At 37.7% G+C, this 23,245-nt stretch overlaps 1 protein-coding gene across 4 annotated transcripts in view; it reads right to left on the reverse strand.

Moving 5' to 3' along the window:
- The window catches only part of pcdh9 (protocadherin 9), a 200,820-nt gene that overhangs the window by 48,673 nt on the left and 128,902 nt on the right, over nucleotides 1–23,245 (reverse strand). For 2 of the 4 annotated variants that reach the window (XM_085456818.1, XM_085456809.1), the window contains one exon: nucleotides 14,629–14,704. In XM_085456818.1, coding sequence (XP_085312944.1) covers nucleotides 14,629–14,704 — 76 coding nt within the window. Of the gene's footprint in view, nucleotides 1–14,628; nucleotides 14,831–23,245 lie in introns of all 4 variants that reach the window. The other 2 variants (XM_085456802.1, XM_085456793.1) reach the window with 1 other exon arrangement.

Genomic DNA, 23,245 nt, shown 5'->3' on the forward strand with positions numbered 1-23,245 from the left:
AAAATCAAACTCTAAAGTAAACTTAATATGGCCTAGACAGAATCAAGCTGAATTATTTAGAAAACTATCTTTTGAACTGAGTTAAATTATATGTAAATAGATACTCTAGATCTGTCATTATAATATAGAGATGTAGTCAAAAGATCTGTGACAGCCATCTACTGTTTTTGGCATCCCACCATCTCAATAGCATCACTGGCTGTCTGTGACTGAGGTGGTCGGACGGCTGCCAGACTGAGTGACAGCCTGCTATTTGTTCATCCTGGATAGTCAATTGCTGAGCATCTGTACTACAGAAACAACAAAGCTGCTGGCAAAGAGTCCAGTGTATCAGACTAATACACCGAGCAGACTATTATTCTTATTCAGTCGAGAGGGTGTTTTAAAATTCTTCTAATTTGTGTAGTAAAGCACTGAATTACAATACAAATTAGCAATTCAATGTGTTATGCCATGAATTATGAATACAAGTGCAACACTAAAAAATCAGACAGTTATAGACCTGGCAATATCCTTGCAACATATGTCTGATGGTGCAATCAAAACACGTGCGGAGGCCTCAGGGTACTAAAAGAACTTCTAGAGGGTCACGCAACGGTACTACGGTACCAAAGCAGTTCATGTATATCTCTCATTTTTTGTCTTGTGATCATTTATTAATTTCATGACGAGGAAAACAGTTTTTGTAAGAGACTGCTATTGTCTTAGAGACAGAGTATAAGAAAATGATGCATGAATAGAATTAAATATGGAATATAAGAAATTGCTGGAAGAGCGTGGGAGATTCTCTATCCCTTTATAGGCCAGTAGCTTCTGCTCAACCCTTCTCACACGAATCACCCTCGTAGTCAAATCCCCAAACCATGAAAGTATGTTTTTTGTTTGTGTTTAAATTTGTTTGTTTACCTGTGAGAGCCAGATGATGGAACATCACTAAAAATTAATGTTGCAGTCTTGTCATATGTGCTTACCATTTCAATGCAATGACCTTCACTTCCCTTCTTCCACAGAATATAAAATAATGGAATATTACTCAACATGGAAGGTATCCAATTTCCAAGGATAAACCTGCAAGAGGACACTCTTACTTCACCTCAGAAGTCTAGGAAAAGGCCATACTGTGATATGGTAATCAATTTAATTGCCCAGACATGGAAACTTGTAATGATACTGTACATCACGTTGCTGTGAATTGAAATGAACAAAGAAAAGATGACAGACTTTTTCACCGCTTTGAAGCACAAAGTGATATTTTATTCACAAGCCTTAAACACATTTTACCCCAGCACTGAGAAGAAGTCATCATAATTAAAATACATAATGATCTTTGGTATTTTTATCTCTTTGCCCTAACTCTCTTCCTCTCTCCAAACATACCATATTATAAGATTTACTGTAAAATCTATGTCTGAATGGTTAACTATATCGGTATTTTGTTAGATTCCATAGTTTACATGCTGTGTTAAAATTATTTAGTAATATCTCAGTATTTTTGAAAGATAAATATGTGATATTTAATGTCAGTGAAGCCCTGGTAGCATCAAGAGCCCAAATCTACTACTCTCTTTCAGGGGAAATTTGTCTTCTTTATACCAGCATGATTCAAAACATCTCGCAGCAGTTACCAGCTGCTTCCTGTAACGCTAAGAAACAATTATACATAGTTCATGTCTTGTATAGTTTCACTACCAAGCTACATTTTCTTCTCATTATGTATCTCTGTCTCATTTTATTTGTGAATATGTTAGTATTTTACTTCTGATTGTGAAGCTGCATTAACTTTATCAGGCACTTTATTAGGTACACCCTGCTTATATCAGGTGATTCAATAAGGTGGTAAAAGTATTCCTCAGAGATTATGGTCCAGAGTGACACCGTCATATGGATCCAACAGGTTAGTGGGCTGCATGACCAGTTTAACCCCATCCCAAAAGTAGTCTACTGAATTGAGATTGCCACTTGAGTTGTGTGAACTGACTGCCATGTTCAGGAAATCACTCATCCTGCTGGAAGAAGCCATCAGAAAAAACATGTGACACTGAAACAACGATCAGTACCAACTGGGCATTGTTCCAGAGCTCATGAACAAATGAACATGCCAAGAACATATCCCCCATACCAGAATACCACCACCACCAGCAGCCTAAATGATTGACAAGACTGGATAGATTAATACTATTATGTTGTCCATGCCAAATTCTGACTTTACTATCTGAATGTTGCCATAATGTGTTCAATAATTATACACAGTAGTATACAGAAACTTCCCATTTGTAGTTTCTACTGTATGTATTCCAAATCTATTTTGTACTGCCACACTCAACTACAGCAAAGCAGTAGAAAAAGAAAATACAATAAATTCAAAGTAAATCAGTTCTGTTTTTGTGTGAAGCATTAAACGTGATCTTAAACGTGTTCACTCACAAGAAGCTTGGTGTCTTGTTGTTGTCACTCACAAAAGTAAAATGCAGTGAAGATGGCAATTGTTTTTGCAGTAGAGACATAGTTGGAATGGATTTTGAAATATAGCACCAGAAATTTGGCACTAAGAATTACAAAAACATGGAACTGTGACAGCTTTCTTGCCTGAAGCATATTTACATGATACTGAGAGGAACTAAACAGCCAACACCCTGATAAAAATATCCTTAGAAAATTAAACAAAATTATATTACCTAATCCCAATGGCCAGACATGTGTTGGTGATTAACAAAATGGAAATATGATATTTCACAGTAACAAAACATATTTGATGAAAAATTGAAAATATTTAATGAAATATTTTCTTCTTTCCAAATTGAGAATCAAATAGGGGTAGTGATACTTGATGGATGTGGGGCTTGAAAAGATGCTTTGATGTTTTAGAGCATAGGTGTCAAACTCTGGCCCGTGGGCCAGATTTGGCCCGCAGCCTAATTACATTTGGCCCGCGAAGCCATACCAAATTACTATTAGAGCTGGCCTACTGGTATTATACAGCTAATATATATATTGTTTAGTATTAAGCTTTGCTTGTTCCATATTCAGTTTTCCAGCAAAACGTGTTTGAGTCCATAAGAAAATATTCATTCTTATATCTGGAGGAATAAATATATTTCAATAAATATTAACGTTAGCCCGTGACTTTGTTCCAGTTTTGAATTTTGGCCCACTGTGTATTTGAGTTTGACACCCCTGTTTTAGAGAAAGCAGGGTGGAATGCAATGGAGCAGGATACTTGAACAAAGGAGTTAGTCATCATTTCCTGCTTATCAATGACTAATGGCTAATGTAGTTTCACAGTCACTGTAGACGACATAACAATCTTGCATTTGAGTATTTTGTTCTCATGTTTCTGTTAAGCTCATTAATCTTCAAACATTTCAAATATAAACTTCAGCTAATGATCAACTACACAACAAATAAGTATAAGCATTTCTCAACGTGAACCATCAATCCATCCATCTATCCATTTTCTTGTACATTAGGCTCCATCTTCCTGCAAACCTATCTCAGATGTCATCGAGCTAGAGGCAGGGTACATCCTTGAGAGGTTGCCAATCTGTTGCAGGACTAGCACAGAGACAGACAACCATTCACATCTATGATCAAATTAGAATCACCAATTAACCTCCAGAGAACATGTGAATGCCAAAAGAGGCCCAGACTGGATTCAGAACTTCTTGCTGTAAGTTCTTTCTTTGTGGTGTGCTGACCACCACAAAGAAAGCTGTAGGGATGCAGTTTCCACTAGGGTCCTAAACATCATTTGTTATTTTGTGAATAGAATAATCACTTGCTGTAGTATGTAAAGCACGGTTTGTTTGCTGTAATCTTAAGCACATTAGCACATATTATTAAAGTTTTACAGACATATGACCAATAATCATGTAACATTAACTTGCCCACCAGTTTGGACAATGTGGGATCAAGTAAATAAGGTCTAGAGTCTAGGTCTAGAGACAGCCATCTGCCAAACACTGGTAACGAAGGAAAAATTTGTATTTCTCCACTATTCTGGAGACTGATGACAGTTGCTGGGAAAAGGATTGCTGAAGTCCCATTTATGCAGGCCTACAGACCAATCGGTGACAACCTGGCAAATAACAAAAAACAAAAGTGTATTTCCCAAAGGGGTTGGCAAGAAACTCCTTGTGATTACTTTGGTTTCCATCATACTGCTGCAGTCACCCATAGTATGCATGGGGTTGGGGTACTTCTCCATTTCCAATATGTCTCACATTTCATCAGATTTTAGTAAAGCTGGACTAGTAGTTAGTGAGTATTTTCAGACAAAGCTGCTAGCAATCATAAGGACATTTCTGGTGCAGTCCAACTGATTTCAACCAGTGACAGCCAGGAACCTCCAGGAACAGTCAGGGAATGCTCATTTTTCCTTAATGGATACATCCATTGGTGTATCACCTCCAATACAGTCAACAATTTTTGAGCAATGTCTGCATTGTGTCAAACAAGAAATGTCAATAATCAGTGACAATGATTTTTCAGAATGCTAAACTCACTTGACAAACTTCTTTATGACAAATACTGTTCTGCATTGTTCTAAGTGTTGTTTGACCACAATCTAATGATCACAGTTATTAGGGTTTATTAAACCCTTGTCACACACAACTCTTGTTTTTGTAAACATGTTGTCAGCTGATAAATGAATGTTTCTCATTTAAAGTTAAACATGTTACTTGCAGCTTGTTCACTTGTTTATCCATGTCAGAAAACAATGATCCTTAGTTGTATGGCATTCTTACCAATATAATGCAATTTTCTCATTTTAAAAAATCATCTTTCATGTATTATGTATTGTGTATTTATTTATTATTAAAAAAGAGAGTGTTCCTTCATTTATATTGTCACTGATGATGATAATTGCTCCATCACAGCTCATGAATTTCAGCATGGTTCTAAATAGCTGTTTAGACTGCAAGTAAAGTCTATGTTTAAAGTATATAACCAGTGTTTGGTAAGTCACTTTAAAAAAGTAATTAATTACTAATTACTAATTACTTAGCCAAAATTGTATTTAAAATACTTATCTAATTACTGTGTCAGAAAAGTAACTTAATTACTAAATAAGTAATTTAACTAAATACTTCTTAAAATCCCTATAAACCTTGAGTGGGCAAACAATAGAAATCAAACTCTTTAACCCTCCTGCCATCCTTTAAAAAACTCACACCCATCACCCTAGGGACCATTCTCAGCCACGCCATAAAAAGACCATATATCCATATTTTATTCCACTTTAAATTAGCCAACCTTGTAAAACTACTTCTCCCTGAAATATTCATGTAAAGTTTTAATTATATTTTCGTTGTTTTAACCCTTCAAATCCCAGTGTTATTACATGAGCGCCCTGTGTTATAAGCCCCAAAAACCAAAAAACGAAACTAAATATTTCCACAAAAAACCAGTTGAAGTAATATGTGATTGTCATTATAAGTAGGCCTTTAGATGGACCAAAGATTGGCACCAACATACATTTTGACCTGCCATTATTTTTTTTGCATTTTTTTTTGCAATTTAAAAATTAAAACTTCAAGGCCCTGAGTCTTCATTGACATCCAAGAAAAGAAGAAAAAATAAAATCATATGATGATAATTTGGGGTTGAAAAATAGCGTTTATAATGGAAGTCAATGGGCAGAAAATGGTCCCCAGGGTGATGGGTGTGGGGATTTCTGCTGCTCAGCCATTTTAGGCTGATTTAAGGAATTCACACTGGAATATTAACATTGACAGGTAAAAACTATCCTGTGGCAAGTTTGGTTATATTCCACTGAACACAGTGGAAATGGCAGCCATTTAACACATAGCAGTGGCACAAAAAGGTCCCAAGAAGGCAGGAAGGTTAAATAATAAATACATTTTTAAAGACGGAGACTCTACAGTACGCAGCGGTAGCATCTCTTCCACAATGTAGCCTGCAATCATTTTTTTAAGCTCACCTTCAGACATTTTCTGTGCTGCTGAAGTAAAATCAGGTTTTGCCTGCTTAGCAGGAGTTGCCGCAGTGTTATCCATGGATGATGAACAAGGATTACTCAGAAGTGTTTGTCTATGCTTACGTGTCAGGCGCTTCAGTAGATTACTCCTGCTATTAACAGTGGCCGATAGTTTTTTCTCCCCAGGACATAGCTTACATATTACGATAATATTCTTGTCTGCTTGTTTCAGAAAAGTGACATTCACACCTAGTGACAATTTGGATTATCCATCAGAACCAATAAAATGCAAAATGAAATTAAAAAAAAAAAATTCACTTTGAAATGTATTTAACTACAGATTTAAAGATTTACACCCACACTGCATGATACATATCACATGATAAGATAAAGCTGCTTATGTGAGTGTGCTCTTCTAAACTGTATGAGCACACTTTTGCTTGTTAGTATTTAGTATTTAGTATTTAGTATTTATTGTCATTGTCAAGAACAATGAAATTGCGTTTGGGGCTTCCATACAACCCAAAAAAAAGAAGAAAATAATAAATACCCCTTAAAACCCAAGTGTACATATTTAACCCAGTGTGACTCCAATGCAATAAGACAATCCTTAGCAATAATGTTCGTAGAAATTCAGACAAAGACCTGAGAAACATGACAAAATACAACAATGCAACCCGTTCAATATTATTGTACTGTGAGATATGATATCAGATATGATAGTTATCTATTTAAGAAAGAGGGGGGGGCAGGAGGGGGAAGAGAATAAAGATATGATGCACCAATGCAGACCAGTTCCTTGCTATTAAGAAGTTGGATATGGTTATTGTCCGTGAGAGGGGGGCAGAGAGTTCAGGAGCCTCACAGCCTGTGGATACAGGCTGTTGGCCAGTCTGGATGTTCTGGCCTGTATAGACCTGTACCTTCTCCCTGAGGGCAGCAGATGGAAAAGGTGGCGCGCAGGGTGATGTTGGTCCCGCAGGATACTGTGCACCCTCCTCAGACAGCGAGTGGGGAAGATATTACTGATCTCTGGCAGACTTGTTCCAATAATTCTGCCAGCTTCTTTCACCACCCGCTGGAGTGCTTGCTGATCGGCCTTGGTGCAGCTGGGGAACCACACTAGAAATCCATACGTCAGAACGCTGCTGATGGCACAGTTGTAGAAGTTCAACATCAGAGATCTGGGAATGTGTGCGCTCCGCAGTCTCCTCAGGTAGTAGAGGCGCTGTTGGGCCTTCCGTACAACTGAGGTGATATGGTTGCCCCAGGACAGGTCCTCGGTCACAGTTACCCCCAAGAATTTAAAACTGCTCACCCTCTCCACCGCCTCACTGCCAATGAAGAGAGGCAGATGGTTGTTATGACCCCTCTTCCGGAAATCTACAATGATCTCCTTGGTCTTTTTGGTGTTTAAGACCAAGTTATTGTCGTGGCACCATGACTCTAGTTGTTGCACCTCTGTCCTATAGTTTGTCTCATCATTGTTGGATATAAGTCCGAGCACTGTAGTGTCATCTGCAAACTTAACAATGAGATTGGACGCGCGGGAGGAAATACAGTCATGGGTGAAGAGAGTGTATAGCAGAGGGCTCAGAACACACCCCTGAGGGGCACCGGTGTTGACCACAAGGGTGGAAGAGGTGTTCTTACCCACTCTGACACTCTGTCTACGGTTAGTGAGGAAGTCCACAATCCAGTTGCACAGAGAGGAGTTAAGTCCCAGTTGGTGGAGTTTGGGACGGAGTTTGTATGGCCGGATGGTATTAAAAGCCGAGCTGTAGTCTACAAAGAGGAGCCGTGCATAGGTGTTCCTGTGTTCCAAGTGCTTCAGTAATGTGTGCAGCACTGTGGCGATCGCATCCTCGGTTGACCGGTTCTCCCTGTATGCAAACTGGTGCGAGTCCAGGGATGGTGGAAAAGCAGCTCTGATGTGTTTAATGACCAGTCTCTCCAGGCATTTGGCGGGAATGGGGGTGAGTGCCACAGGTCTGAAATCGTTCAGACATGTGACATTTGACTGTTTTGGGATGGGAACGATGGTTGCTGCTTTGAAACAGGATGGTACCAGTGAACAGGACAACGAGGTGTTATATATAGAGGTGAAGACGTCCGCCAGGTCCGCAGCACAGTCTTTTAGCACTAGAAGTACTCTATGTTTAGTATAAGTCATTGCTCAGCCACACAGACCTGCAGCCACCAAGACAATTATCAACAACACAGTGTGGCTAGTATTGTTATCACTCTGTGAACCTGTCTTTGTGTATGTGAGTGTCGCAATGAAAAAGTGGTCCTGGAGACACCTATTTTGGTGGGAATCCTTCCCACTTTACAATCCAGTTCCACTTCCACAGCCTTTATAATAATAATAATAATAATAATAATAATAATAATAAACAATGTAATTTGCACACAATGGTATTATCATATATTGCATATATGTGATTTTTAAATGCACAGAAAGGAATTCCTTAGGGTAACCGATATTTCTATCTGTATATATTTTAAATATGCATGTGTTTCTCCATCGCCTTCTGACTTAAAAGAAATTATTCATGCATGCTCACTTAGATATACACTATTGTCTCAGGAAAGTCTTCTGATAAACATCAGGTAGACTACCCAGCTGGCAGATTGTCCTCAAATCAGAAACTACTTAAAGATTCTGTTGTTGTTTGTGAGACTGATTTATTACATTTCTGTTTGTTTTGATCCCATTTGTTCCGTAGAACGCTAAGGTCATCAGGCATGCGACTCTTGGCTGTTTTATTGTCTATATTTTAAGCTTAAGGATTGTTGCTGGAGCAGAAAAACAACCTTTCTCATTACATCAGTTCCACCCACTCCAACAACTTCATTCAGATTTCATCTCACAGTCTATATCTATTGGCCTTTGACTTTGTGTGTGTGTGTGTGTGTGTGTGTGTGTGTGTGTGTGTGTGTGTGTGTGTGTGTGTATTTCTGTATGCGTGATTGTGCAAGTGATCTTTTTTGTCTTACTGCTCTATATTTCTTGTCTCCAATGTTTTTAAATAATTTATGTAGCACTTTAGTCAATAATGGCTGGTTTATCTAGCTCACCCCACTTGTTTCTCTGTTTATTCTGGGCACTCTCCAACCATGTATTATTTCAACTTCTTTGCAGTCTAGGGAGCCTCATCCATGCACATCCAGTGTGAAAGACCAAAAAAGCCTATTAATGAAAACAACTTTTTATAGCCATTCAAGTACTGCAGCTGATTTCTTCTGTTTGTTTTGAAGGAACTGTTGAGAATGACTTTACAATAAACCTTATCGTTTATTGCACTAGTTTTTATTAGTGTAACCTAATAAAATAAAATAAAAACTTTAATTTCAAGTCAATAGATTTACTCAGTAAAGTTCATTCTTTAAAATATAAACTATGATGAAAGATGGACGTTAGAAATGCTCCTGGGCTCTATTACCTAAATGCACGTTAAGGTAAAATATTAAACCTATTTCTCACATCTCTGGCGATTTCTAGCATGCCTCCAGAACACTTTTTAGATACTCCTAGAAACTCTTTCTCATAGGAATCAAATGTTTTCAGTCCACATGCAACTTGTATATTAACTCTATGAACTTTGCCAGCCATGGCGCAAAACACAGTGTCCCTGCACAAACTGGTATTTCCCGAGGGTGTGCTGAGGTTATTTCCTAAACTGCAACAGATTCGTATCTTGCTGACTCTTCACGCACTACAGTGGCCACAGTAGGAGGAATGCCTCAGTACAGGCCATGGACATGCCAATCCAGCGGTGCACTGCAATCTCTGAGGCAAAGAATGAACACATTCGCCCACCATTTTCCAGCTCAGAGCAAAATTTTGCATGTTTGTGTTCTTTAATATTTTGATCGCTGTATGTAAACCTCTCTGAAATCTCTTCAAATTATGTTCAGGTTTTTTTTACTTGCATTTTGCTCACATTCTATTTTAAATATCTGTGATACAGCATTACTGCCAGACAGTCGAAATAGAGATTACTGAACAATTCTTACCAACTCAATAATCTGTAAGATTTAGTAACCTACACTGACAGCTTTTTCTTTGCCCTTTGCATCCATCCCAAGGCTCCAGGTATCTGCTCCATCTGCAATAATGTCTGTGATAATGAGCACGAGCGAGCCATAATTACACATTACAGATCCACTGGTTAAATCTAAGTCTAAGACTAAAGCAAAATAACCATAAAGAATCTCTGCGCTTATGTGTAATTCAAACGTTTAATTATTCTACTGTTTCTAACGCATTGTAAATTATGGATGGTAGACGCATTAAAAACAGTTCACATAGCCTAACAATTAAAACTTCTTCATTAAAAACTCCCCAGGATCTTCCATTTCTGCTACTCTACATCTGGAGTCGAAGCTCAAAACAACAGTAACTGGAATGACTAATGAACGGATTGAGTTTCTTGTATTGAGCCAGTTCAGGAGTAAAAAAAATCTTGATTACAATACAAGTGACATAATAAGATACATGAACTACTGATAAGCTTTAAATTATTATTTTTGGGCAATTCCTTTCTAGTTTTGGATCAGAAAATGAATCAAATTTATAATATCAAACTTAATTAAACAAATACCTTACTAAATAAAACATGCCCAAAGAACCAGGTTCATTTCTATGTGTAATTATGTAGTGACTTTTGACAGAGTATTTAGCAGCAGATGTAAGTGATACTGGTTTGTAAATAGATCCAATAATTTCAAAAAATATTGTATTACATTTACTGGGTGCTATTAATGCACTTAAAAAGTCTGATTCAGAACTAATTTGTTAGATGAGTGGGCTGTTTTATGTGCGTTACACAGACATCAGTCTCACAGATTTCAGAGCTTTCTAAATGATGACTGCAAACACTATCATGAGGGGGAGTGCAGAGTAGTGGATTTTGGCAACATGATGTTTATGCTTACATGTTTTTGTTTGTACTCCTTTAAATCAGAGTTGAGAGAATTTTGCCTGTAGGTTTAATACTCTATAATTCATCTGCTCTCTATCCTAATTATGTGTTTTGTTTGTTTGTTCTGTTTTTATTTCACAGTTGTGTGCTTAAATTGGTGGTTATTTTCTTTTTTCAATGTCCATTTATCAAGTGATCTGAGTACAGTAACATTAATTTAATAACAAAATGGCTTAATGTGTGCATAGGAATACGTCGAGCACAAGCTAAGTCGATCAAATTAGATTTCACAAAGTTCACTCTGAAACTTACTTCCACCCACTAACATAAAATGCCAAAGGCTGAAGGCTGTCACTGCTGACTGCAAAATGTGTTTCTTTCCTGCAACGCAATCAAGCTGTTCGTTCTACTGTGTCATTTGTGTCGTATGTTACATTTTATATATTTTAATAATATATAATATTTAATATATATTTATATATTTAATATTTTAATATCCAGAACTCCTCTATGGAGTATTCAATGTTATAGGTTAGTTTCAATCAATTCATCCTCCTCCTCAACAGCATTAACAGAACTCCATGTGGACTTGTTTGTAAGTGTTGTTTTGAGAAAATACAACAGCTTTTATATATATAAAAAAAGCTCCAAAAAGCACTCCTAACCTTTAAAATCAATCATTGCTGGGAAACCGGGCCCTGCAAGGTCTTAAGATTTAACTACATTTGCTTATGTAGCACTGGCTCATAGATTACTGTGAGGTTTTTTCTCTTTTTTTATATCAAAAAACTACAATGCTGACTGAAACTGCTACATCCCTGGTTACCATCCATCTGTTAATATTTCTTTTTGGGGGTTGTTGTTGTTTTTTTAATTTGTTTTCATCATAGTGAAACTAAGGAAAATTTACAAAGACAGTCTTTATGTTGTTCTTAAAAAAAGGAAAAAGGGACGTTATCAGATACCCAGTAGTATGCACGCTGTATTTCTGTAATTTAGATGAAAGCCGCAACCTATATATAACTATTAATACTTTCCTGTATTACTTCAAATAAATCATTTTTCAATATTCTGCTTGCAAAACGACAACTGGAGACTTGTAATCATTTAATAATTCATGTCATTTTGTCATTTTGATTCTTGAAGTTCTTTTGAACGGTCTTAACATTTTAGAAAACAAGGCACAAGTAATATTATTGTCAAATCTTGAATAAAGCCTCGTGGAAAGACCACCTACTGTCAAGGTCGGCATTTAAAATGTTGCACTGAATGGGGTTCTTTTCAATAGCGTTAGAAGATACTTTGGAGCTCAGAACACGAAAGTGTCAAACACCTTTTAGATACTGTTTGCCTTTGTCAACAGAATGACTCGTATTGTACAGCTAGTAGGAAAACAGTGTGAGGCTTTTTAAGTCTGACAGAGACTTACTCAAAACGAGTTAACCTGGGTCCACTGAGTTCACGTATTAGAGAGTGCCACAGCAGGTAACATATCGCTCATACACAGGACATAAAATCATTATCCTGCCAAGAAGCAGGTCAATGATCAAAGACCACTGCTGTCACTGTTAATAGTTTGCTGACAGGCAAACAACACTAACAAAAGAGAAGGCCGCTGATTAAGGACAAAAATGATGCAGTGTGCTGAAAAACTACAAATATTTAAGCTAGTAAGTCATGTTTAATGGATGAGGCCTTCTTTGAGGTGCTGCTTCTAAAATTAGCATTTTACATTGTATCTTACCTGTAAAATACTGCTAACAGAATGAAATTAATACAATTTTATTTTATGCTTTATTTAATTGTTTATTTCTTTTATTTTTCGAGCTTCTGAAAGCCAAGGCAGTTAGAGTTTATCTGTCTCTGCGCACCAAATTGTGTAAGCATATCCATAGCCTTATTTGTATTTATAGACAGTAGGACGGAAGGTGTGAGATATGTACAGCTCATTATTCATTAATTGTTATGCAGTAAATACCAGTTGAACAAATAGCATAAATTTCTGACCTGCCATAGGATGAAATGCTTTCCTTAGCCAACAGTTCATGACATTTGAAAATCCCACATTCATATAATGTAACACTGTAAATCTCTATTCTTTCGAGATTCCAATGAATTCATGAACATTGTCCCCTGATGTCAGTACAAGATATGTAATGTGGTTCAAAGGTAGTGTAAATTTGCTGGACCACTGAGTACGTTGTCTAATTGTTAATTATACAGTCAACATTTAAGGATGTTGACTGTTGACTGAAACTGTTTTAATGAATTTTCTCTTATAATTCTTCTACTGTATGAATTTGGGTTGACTGGTTGCCAAAAGCCAAAAACCAAACCACTTGATTAGGCTCTTGATTGGCTTAAATACTTTTAAAGTTGTTATTGACTTTGAGTATGGGATAACCTAAAGCCCTGTTCACCAATAATCTATTTGGTAATCACTTGTTTTGAAGTTGATATGATTCCTTGTTGCTAATTGGTAATCCAATACATTACATTTATTTTAGCTGTCATCCCAACAGGTGAATTTCAACGAGTATAGACAACAATAAACTTAACCAAAGAAGAAAAAAAAATTAAACAGTGAATTCAAACCAAATTTAACAAAAAAAAAAAAAAAACTAAACAAACCTAAAAAACAGTGTGTGAGACAATAAGAGATGAATGGTAGCTATGCATTCACCAGTTTTTCAAACCAAGCTTTGTGGACTTTTTTACCTTTTTTGCATATTGTAGGAACATTTGTGCCCAGCATCAAATGTCGCTATAACTGGTGTAGCAACTCCAAAGGACACTTGCGCATATCTCAGAGATGCCAGCAGCTCTGACAAAATCGCAGTATTTAAAGTCTCTGGGAATGAGAATGGGTTGTTTCTGAAGATAGTGAGTGGGTAGGCCTACACAAAGCTCACTGAATACATTTGCCAACTGTGAGTGCATCTGCTAAGTTAAATCTGTTTTAAATCATATGCACCCACAGTTTACTCACTGCACTTGTATTTATGCGGTGCTAGCTGCTCCACCCTCAGCAGGCAAGCTGGCATCGACCTTGAGGCGATGCGCTTGATCTTTGCGCACGCCTCACCTCTTAATGATAAAATGAGAAAACTGGGTCGGAGATGTACATCCCCACCAGAAATAGTGGGAAGTTAACATCTTCAGCTGAGAACAAGGCTTCCAACTGGGAAATCATCTCTAAATAAATCAAATGAGTTTCACAAATAGGTGAGGAGCCTATGGGAGGCCCAGGTTTGCTCCTGGGAGGAATGAACAAGTCTGGATGATTAACTGAGAAATGAATGACCTGCTCATGTATCCACTAGAAACCTACTTGAGCAATCAAATAACTCTAAATTAAATGATTTTTGGTGTGTTGAGTCCATTATGGAGACAGATGTTGCTTTTCATGAGAATTTATTATCTCTTTTCAAGAGGTTTTAGTCATCCCTCAAAGCCAGATATGAAACGTTTTCATTTTCTTCAACCTGTAGACAATGAATGTTCTGATTTCACCATCCTGCATACAATAAGTAGAAAAATGAATAAAATCATATTGGATTTGAAAGAAAAGACACCATCACTATGCGCACAATGTCCACCAAATTGAGTCAACGTGAACATGTTGCAGCTGTTTCACAATGCCACCAATGTTGATTTAAGCTATAGAGTTTGAAAAAAAGAAGAAGAAGAATGGTAGATTTAAAGTTAGATAAGAAAATCCAAACTATGCATATATGCTAGAAAGAATATAATTCAACTTACCAGAGTTGGGATCGGAGTTTCCATCAGCTTCAGTCCTCTTATCAGGGGAGGCCTGCTCGTAGAAGTCGTCCTGCGCCTGCACCAGAGGGAGAGGTTGTGTGAGGAGGGAGCCACTGCCTACAGGCTCGTGGTCCCCCAGACCGCTGTCACTGCAGCTCTCCTGGGAGCCATCCGGCAGGTGAAACGTGACGCGCCGCTGTGACTAGAACCAAGAGCACAAAACAGAGCCTCTGATGTTAGTGCTCTGCTCTGCCCCCTTAATTTAATTTTTTTTTCTTTTTTATTTACAGTTTTATTTGACACTGAGCTGAACAAGCTCAAGCATGCTGCTTTTGCACACTGAGCGCTGATCAGGACTGCAGTGTGAATTCATTTTGCCCGAACAATGTAAAATGTAATATATATCATCACGGCCGACTGAGAAGAATTGTCGAATAAAACGTCTATTTTGACTTAAGCCCAGATATTGATGGGGAAAGAGTTTGCACACTGTAAATACAGTCACGTTTCACTGCACAATGACAACCATTAACTGCATGCAAATAAACAAGGAGCACTATTAGAAAAATTCCTCAAAGTGAAAAGTGTAAAAACTTTTGAAAAAACAAACAAACTGTGTTTTCATTAAAGTATTACATAACTGCAAAGGGACAATAAAATAATGGAGGCAAAATTCTATCATGTTTGTCGATTCTACTGCGGGGACTTTTACAGGCTGATTGTTTAGTTTGTGTTGTTAATTTGTTTGGTGCTAGCAAAGTCAAAGGGGCCTGTGGAGCTAACAGAAGTCACCCCCAGGGTGCCCTTCCTATCACATTCTGCAGTCTCACAAGGAAAGGAAAACAAGTTTTCCTGGGACTATGTCTTGCACATACACACAAACACATATACACGCACACACATGCCATCCTTAAAGCCATCCTGATTGAATTTCCAATTGTTAATTCTGAGTGTCTTTTCCCTTGCTCTAATGACATTTTCCTCAGGCTTTTTCATAAGTCCAGACGCAAGCCTCCAGCTAACCTTTCGTGAGCACAGAGAGGTCCCTGCCACATCCTTGGTGATGACAGACAGAGACGGGGTTTACTGTAATTATTGGCAAAAGCAAAGGTCACCCAATCTGCAGTCTAATGCAAATGACCTCATTATATATTTTAGAACTGCTCCAAACATTCAATTAAACAAAAAGGAAGAATAAAGAAAGGGAATAAAGGGGGAGGGGGGGGGGGGGGGGGGTTTGCAGTTAGACCCAGGACACTAGCACAAAAACTGGCTTCATATTTAAATACAGTGTGTAAATTGAATAATGATGGATGGAGGGATGGTTTAAACAATTAACTCATATTCTCCAATGACAATTGCAAGTATGACTGGCTGTAAATGCCTTGTAAAACTGCAGGTAAAACTGGGTAAATGTTATTGTCAGTAATTTAAAAACGGCTGCTGATCAGATCTGGCCTTTTGAATGAAGATAACAGGGAGAAGACCTTTCTAAAGGAATTCATTGCATTGTTTGTTTCTGTGAAAGCTAATGTATACTGATATGGTAATATAGCGCTATCAGTTTCACATTTGGGGAGACACGCTATGTCTATGAAGCCTGAAAAACACTTTATAAAGAAAATGAAGCCAGCGAAAGAGAAAAGCAATGGAAGGTGGCAGGTGTAGTGTGTCTGCACTTAATTAACAGTGTCTGCATATGTTTTTATTGCTGCTAATGCCAAAGAAGTTGGCCTTAGGCAAGGTAGCCATCTATTTGTTGGCAGCCCTGAGAGTGTCCAGCCAGGAAAACGAACACTGGCAGTTTTTTTTTCTACCAGTTCTTGTCAGACTTATGGAAACACTGTATATTTCACAACACAGTCACATGCAGATTGTATAAATGCATTACAGTTTTATAAAGTGATTTATGTGGCATTAAACTAGACATGAATGTAGTTTAATTATTAATTGATTGGGTGAATAAAAAGTCAAATCCATACTGGAAACAATGTCTGCTATTATCCAAAGCCCAGAATAGCGAACAGCAATCTACATTTTATATGACATGACAAATGTAATATTACAAAGTCGTCTACTTGTATATATGACAAGTGCAAGAAATTATTTAATAGAACAGTACTCTAGAGATGTTATTTCCTTTGATTCTGACTTCTAGCAGAGAAGAAATGGTTTATAATTAATTGGGATAATGGTAGTGTGTGCTGTCAGACACTGGTGGGACCTTGAAAAGATTCTAGGCTCTGTTTGGACAAAGTGGAGAAGTTCAGTGTAAAGAAATAATTCTACATACACCGTAAAATGAATTAGACTTCTTTAAAAAGTCAATTAAAAAAATATCGTTACAAGCAAAGGAATGTATAAATGTGTAACATTTGAGGATGTAACTGCACTACCACAGTAGCTGTAAGGCTTTAAAATGCACACAGTGATTCTGTGGATGTTTCTGCTTGTGTTTTTGCACATGTTTATTTGTAAGTTTAAGCATGTTTGAAGATGTTTGTATTTCTCTGTTGCTGACTGTCACTTGTAGTAATATTAGCATAAGACCAGCTTAAACTATCCCCGCTGCCAGTTTACAAGATATTATGGCTTATCACGCCTGCTAACCCTTGTTATCCGCTTGTTTTTATAATTTGCCTGACCAAACACAGTCACTTTAACAAACACAAAGCAACTAGCAGCACTTTGCTGCTGGAAGGTTTCAATTCCAGCAAGCCAGCAAATAAACAGGAATAGGATTTGCCCAAGGGTCTTCACAGAAAGCACAATATTAAGTAAAGGGAAAATAAAAACTGCCAGGGGACCATAAATGTCTCATTTGACACCAGCTCCAACTTTATACGTGTTTCTTAAAAAGTATAAATGTGAAGTTTTGCATTCTAAAACCAATCTGTCTGCCTTTGTGTTTTCTTTGAAGTGGGCCAACCCACGTGAGTATTAAAATCATTATTAACACTATTAGTTATTGGAAAGCTCGACAGCAGTTTCATTGATCTCAATTGCTGTTGCCTCTTAAAGACTAAATGCAAGCTAAGCACTTAGTTTATTCTGTTTTTATTATTTTTCCTTTTTGGCACAGTCGGAAGTCACACACACAGCGTATTGTAAAAGTACCGTAGCAGATTCAATGATTTCTCAAGGCACGCTTTGCCTTTTTTGTTAAAATCACTATCAGAATGACTCCACACTAAAGCCTGAATCCCACAGAACACAAAAGCATTATAACTTTTGGTTTTGTAAAACAGAAACAAACAGGGATAGGGCTTATGACACGGAGCGCAGGCTTTCTCTTCGCTCCCCCGTCTTTCTCCTCCTGAGTTTGACCATATGGAGCTCAGTGTGCAAGTCGAAAACAACTTCTGTGTTGTACTGGGTTCCAACCGAACACAATGTAGCACTACATTTCTATCAGGCAGACATTTAATGAGAAGAAGCACACACCGAGAAGTGGTGCATGCGCACGCAGACAAACAAGCGTGCGTACACACATGCACACACAAATAATGCAACCTCCTCACTACCGCAAATAATCTTATCTAACAGCAGTCTGACACCTGCGGTGAGAGAACACTTCCCACGAGTCCGTTCTCACAATCAGACCACTGAGGGAGATCAGTCAACCAGGAAAGCAAAACTCACGAAAAGATCTCTTTCTCTGCCTGCCCTGCTCTCTCGCTCTTGTTCAGGCCTTAGAGCCCAAAGGTGCTCTGCCATCTGCTGGTCACCTTGGGAAAAACTTTATTTTTTTAATATCAACAAAAACCCACTGAAGTGTTTGCCCTTCTGTGTTCCACAGCGAGTGTTGATTGATTCCCCCCCCCCCTTTTTTTCTATTGTATCCCCTCTATCTCACACCTTTGTGCTGCTATTGCTGACTTTAACTCTTCCTGACATGACAAAATGACACACCTGAGTTTTTCTAACCCTCAAATAGAAAAAAATGCATGTCCTTGTTTGATATTTTATTGTGTTTTGAAAAAAGTACATTCGTGCATCATACTCTGTTCCCCACAGTGTTCATCCACAATCCTGACAAGCTGTAGCATTTCGCAAAACATCAAATCAAGTGACATATTAGCAGCTGATAGACACCTTCCTCCTGTCAAGGTAACGTTCGGATTTCCTTTGGGCTCATCCATAAAATGCATCACAGTCGCAGTCAGGCATTGCTTTATTTTGATGACATAAACACAGTCAAAAACAAGCTTTTCGAACTGCTTAAAAAAGATGAAAGACACAGAGATAAAAAGAGTTCCCAAACGTGTTTCTGTAAGTAACACTCAAATAAAAAGTGACAAATAAATCACAATCTTCCCCGTCTTTGATTCTGACTCTAATATTGACGTAGTCTGCTCCCGCTGCCTCTCCAGAGTCTAAGTCTGCTGCCTTCTGCTTTTCATCATTAAATCATAGCTAGGCAGTTCTGAGAAACATCTGCATTCTGCCACATCCACAATAAAGCCTGCGCAGTCACTCCCTCACTTTTTAGCTTACCACAAGCACACGAGCGCACAAAGAAAAAACACAAAGATACATAAATCTAAGTCACATCTGACCCATTTCCCAAATTGCAATCTTGGGAAAGCGGGCATGTATGTGAGTGCATGTGAGTGCGTGTTTGTATTGTCTATCAGCACTGTGCTCTCTCTTTTTCATTTACAGAACACAAGCTTAGCATGTGATTATTAGCGCAGTCCATCATTTTGACTCTTTCTAGCCTAACTGATCTTATAAAGATTTATGGATCCTGTACATAGATTGCATGTTTGTTTATCCGTTTACTGTCTAACTGACATAAGGGACTTTTTTCTCCACCAAAAAGCATAAATCTAGTCTAGTCATACAGCATGCTTGTCACCAGACTCACACTCTCACCTGTCATCTTTCACAGATGACAAAAGCTGTGACAAGCTCCTTCTTGCTTGTGCCCCCAAAGTCCAATTTGCTTGATTTTCATCTGCCAACACTTCCCTAATAAACTAAATCTCATCCCACTTTCATAAGTTATCATGAATACTGCTCCTCCATTGTGTGTGCTTGTTTGAAATGAAAAAAAGAAAGATACTAGTGCTTTACTCTATATTTTTGAGCAAGCTACCATATTTATGACATGTAGCAATCTAACATAAAAACATAATAAAGTCAAGAATCTCAAAAAAACTGTATATACAACTATGAAAAAATATAGTTGCAAGTCCAATGAACTGATAAGTATATTAAAGTTTCTTAATAAATTTGAAAGGCCCAGGATGGATTCGAACACAGGACTTTGCACTAACCTTCCTGCATATTGGTCACTAGCTGACTTAAAAAACAAACAAACAAGTGGCGCCCCCTTGTGAAATAGTGGAAACTGAATGTTTGATTTGGCTGATTTTTACACCACATGGCGCTTCCTGACACAAATCCCCCCAAGGGATTTGTGTCGCCTCCCACAATCAAACTAAGGATCTTTCAAATAATTAGGCAAATTTGGAAACCACTACACTTAGATACAGATAGAGGGAAGCGCCACTTTTTCAAATGTTAAATACACTCACAATGTATATCAGCCAATAGAAAAACAGAATACTTGGTTACATGATGACCAATCTCTACACAATAACTAATAAGAATTCATTAATACTTAAATAAAAAAGACTGAAATGAGTAAATGCGTATGAGTAGTCAGTGACATAAACACATGAAATGACTTATGTTGCCATTAGGATAGAGGGATAGATTGATGCATGCTATAAAGTAAAACAATGCGACTGAACATTTTTTTTGTCTCTGAAAAGAGCAGGAAAATCTCTAAACTAAAAAGATCTGACCTGAAAAGGCTTCTTCAGAAGGGTGAAATTTCATTTATAATTAATGTCATCTAACTCTACCTGGGGCTAGATTTGGACATCTTAGACTCATCTACTTTTATTTTCCTCTCCGAACTGCAGCTCTTTCTTTTCTGTAGGAGGTTTCACTCCCCTCTCCCCGTACATCTACCTCTCCCTTTTCATCCTAACCTTGGTATGCTGTTAAAGAACCTGACTTGGCTGAGTGAGAACTGTGAGACAGTTGTAACTCAACCAGCTTCCCTATGTGCCTCAAGCTGAGCTGAAGAAACCTGTGCAACTGCCACAGAGCATTAGCTACAAAGTTAACCACTACTGACTCACTCATCGGCTCTACCCTCTGCCGACATCCAAATCCATAAAATGAGAGACACAGCAATTCTTCTCTATGTGTGTCTCCTGCATCAGGATGAAGGATTTGACAGTCAGAGACAGTTAACTACAGAGCAGAGCAGGCTAGGCCCTGAGCACTGAATGGGGAATCTTGATGTGTTTATGAGTTACAGTCCATGTGATCTCGCTGCTACACTCAGCTGTAGACAGTGAAGTCGGTGTTCGGTGGTACTGCGCTGATAAAATGAATGACGGATACTAAAAAAAACCAAATCCAAATCAAGTAAAACATGTTAACGGTCCATTAAAACCACCGATTTATTTTGTAGGGAAATATAGAATTATCACAATGTACACTATAATTCATAATAACCTACAACCCTATTACTTGTCATGAAATCCTATTTGTGAGTCCATTACATCAAATAGGTGGAAGCACACGTTTGTTTAGTTGGATCTGTGTTTATCCTGTGGAAATAATGGCTATTTACACAGCCATGATTATCCAGCTTTTAGAGATCAAATGTAAATCAATGCAGTGCAGTCTGGTTGACTGGCAACTGGTAATTTAAATTTCACAATGGTTCCTTGGTTTCTTTAGGTTATATAATTAATAACCTATATACATATATAACATAAAACATTTAATATAATTTTTGCACAGTCAGTTCATCAATTCCAGCATATTAATTGAAAATAATAGCCATAAAGTTTAACAACATTATGTTCTGAGAATGTCATTTCTGCTTCCAATACGATAAATTGCACTGAAACAAATTCAATCTTCATTTCTTAATCTCAGTTTTAATGAATAGAATACATGATTAGATAAACAGTCAAGTAGAGTTTGGTTGGAAAGATTCCTCCATCTTATCAGGTCAGCGAAAAGGTAACTCTAACCAAACTGGTGACGCGCCACAAAGTTTTATAATATAACGAGAAGCTTGTCTGATAATGCAGCTTAAACGGAATCTGAAAGGATAGCTGCTGTTTAAACAAAGCACAGCAGTAAAAGGCTATTGCACAGTTTTGTAATCAGACTTGGGGTTTGAAGTTATGGTCTGAGTTGCAAAACCTTTGTTGAATTTTATGCCACACCAAGAAAACCTTTTTCCAGAGAGAGAAGGACATTTTGTAATCTCTGTTCGTGTTAAAACACTTGAGAAGGCAACTTGTAACCTCTCCCAAAAGCAGCAGATGTTCATGCCACTTGGTAATGGAAAGAAAGTGATAACGGAAGGGATGTTTGATACTGAAGCACCATGGCAAGGTGTTGACAGCGCCACCAAATATCCTTATCGACACCCTGCACTTGCGGTACGTGTCAGCCGTTATGGTGCTACATGGGCTTACACACTAGACATATTGGTGCTTGTATACAGTAAGATGTTACACGTCTAACATGTTTACTGAAAACTCTTCAAAATGTTTCCAAAGTGTGTGCTCTGGCTATAAAATATAGATGTGAATAGCGAATTATGATATTCAGTGTACTTTGGAGCTTAGTTTTACCTCTAAGCAGATGGTGGATTTCTGTACCTACATGCTTTCAATGGATTCAGGTGAGTACAAGTTACAGAAAATTAGAACTACAGTAACTTTCTGTTCTTTTATCTGACAGGAATTCACAGTACAGACATACATTAAGCTCTAGCCATAATAATTAATTTTATGGCCAATGATGTTACTAACAATAATTGTGATGCAGCTAATCATCTGAAAAAAAAATCACCCAGACCCTTTTTCCATTTGTTTTGTTGCCAAGCAGCCAGTAATTTCCATCCAACCGTTCCTAGTGAAAGCAAGGTGCCAGCATAATGCATAGTGGTGGATAGTGTGTGTCGCAGTGCATAATTTGTTTTTGTTTGTATGTGATCGCCTGCCTGTTTGCATTTTGGGGGAGAGTGTGACAAAAAAGGAGCAGTTCTCAGTTTCTCTGCTATGTTTTGCATTTCTTCCTCAGAAGGAAAACCATTCAGCTGCTGCTTTATACATACATACATTTGTATATGGGATGGGTAGATAAAAATTAATGCTGATCTTGAAGGAGATAATTTGTTTTCCTTTCCTGAGGTATGATCTAACACTGATAGAGAATAATTATCATTTTACAGCTCAGCAAGCAGCAGCGTTAGCCTGAGTATACCCCTCACTTACGCCTCTCACTGTTTTTTGCAAATTTTCTATATATATGTCATATATTACTATTTTATGTTCAGATTCTTTGGGCTATTTTCTTCTCAGGTCTCCCCTGTTAACAAAAGACATATATATATAAAAAAAAGAAAAAAAAGAAACATGAATACAGATGAACAACGCTCAAATAAAAAAAATCCAAATATTACAGCATATTACACCATATAACAGTATATTTTAAAAATTCTGACTTCTATTTAGGGGTCCAGATAAATGGGCAGAGCTCATAATCAACATGATATAGTTGTTCTACG

This window comes from Copadichromis virginalis, linkage group LG1 (genome assembly GCF_057382275.1).
Source record: "Copadichromis virginalis isolate Kocher_CV1m ecotype Utaka linkage group LG1, C_Virginalis_male_GT1.1, whole genome shotgun sequence".
Classification (NCBI taxonomy): Eukaryota; Metazoa; Chordata; class Actinopteri; order Cichliformes; family Cichlidae; genus Copadichromis; species Copadichromis virginalis.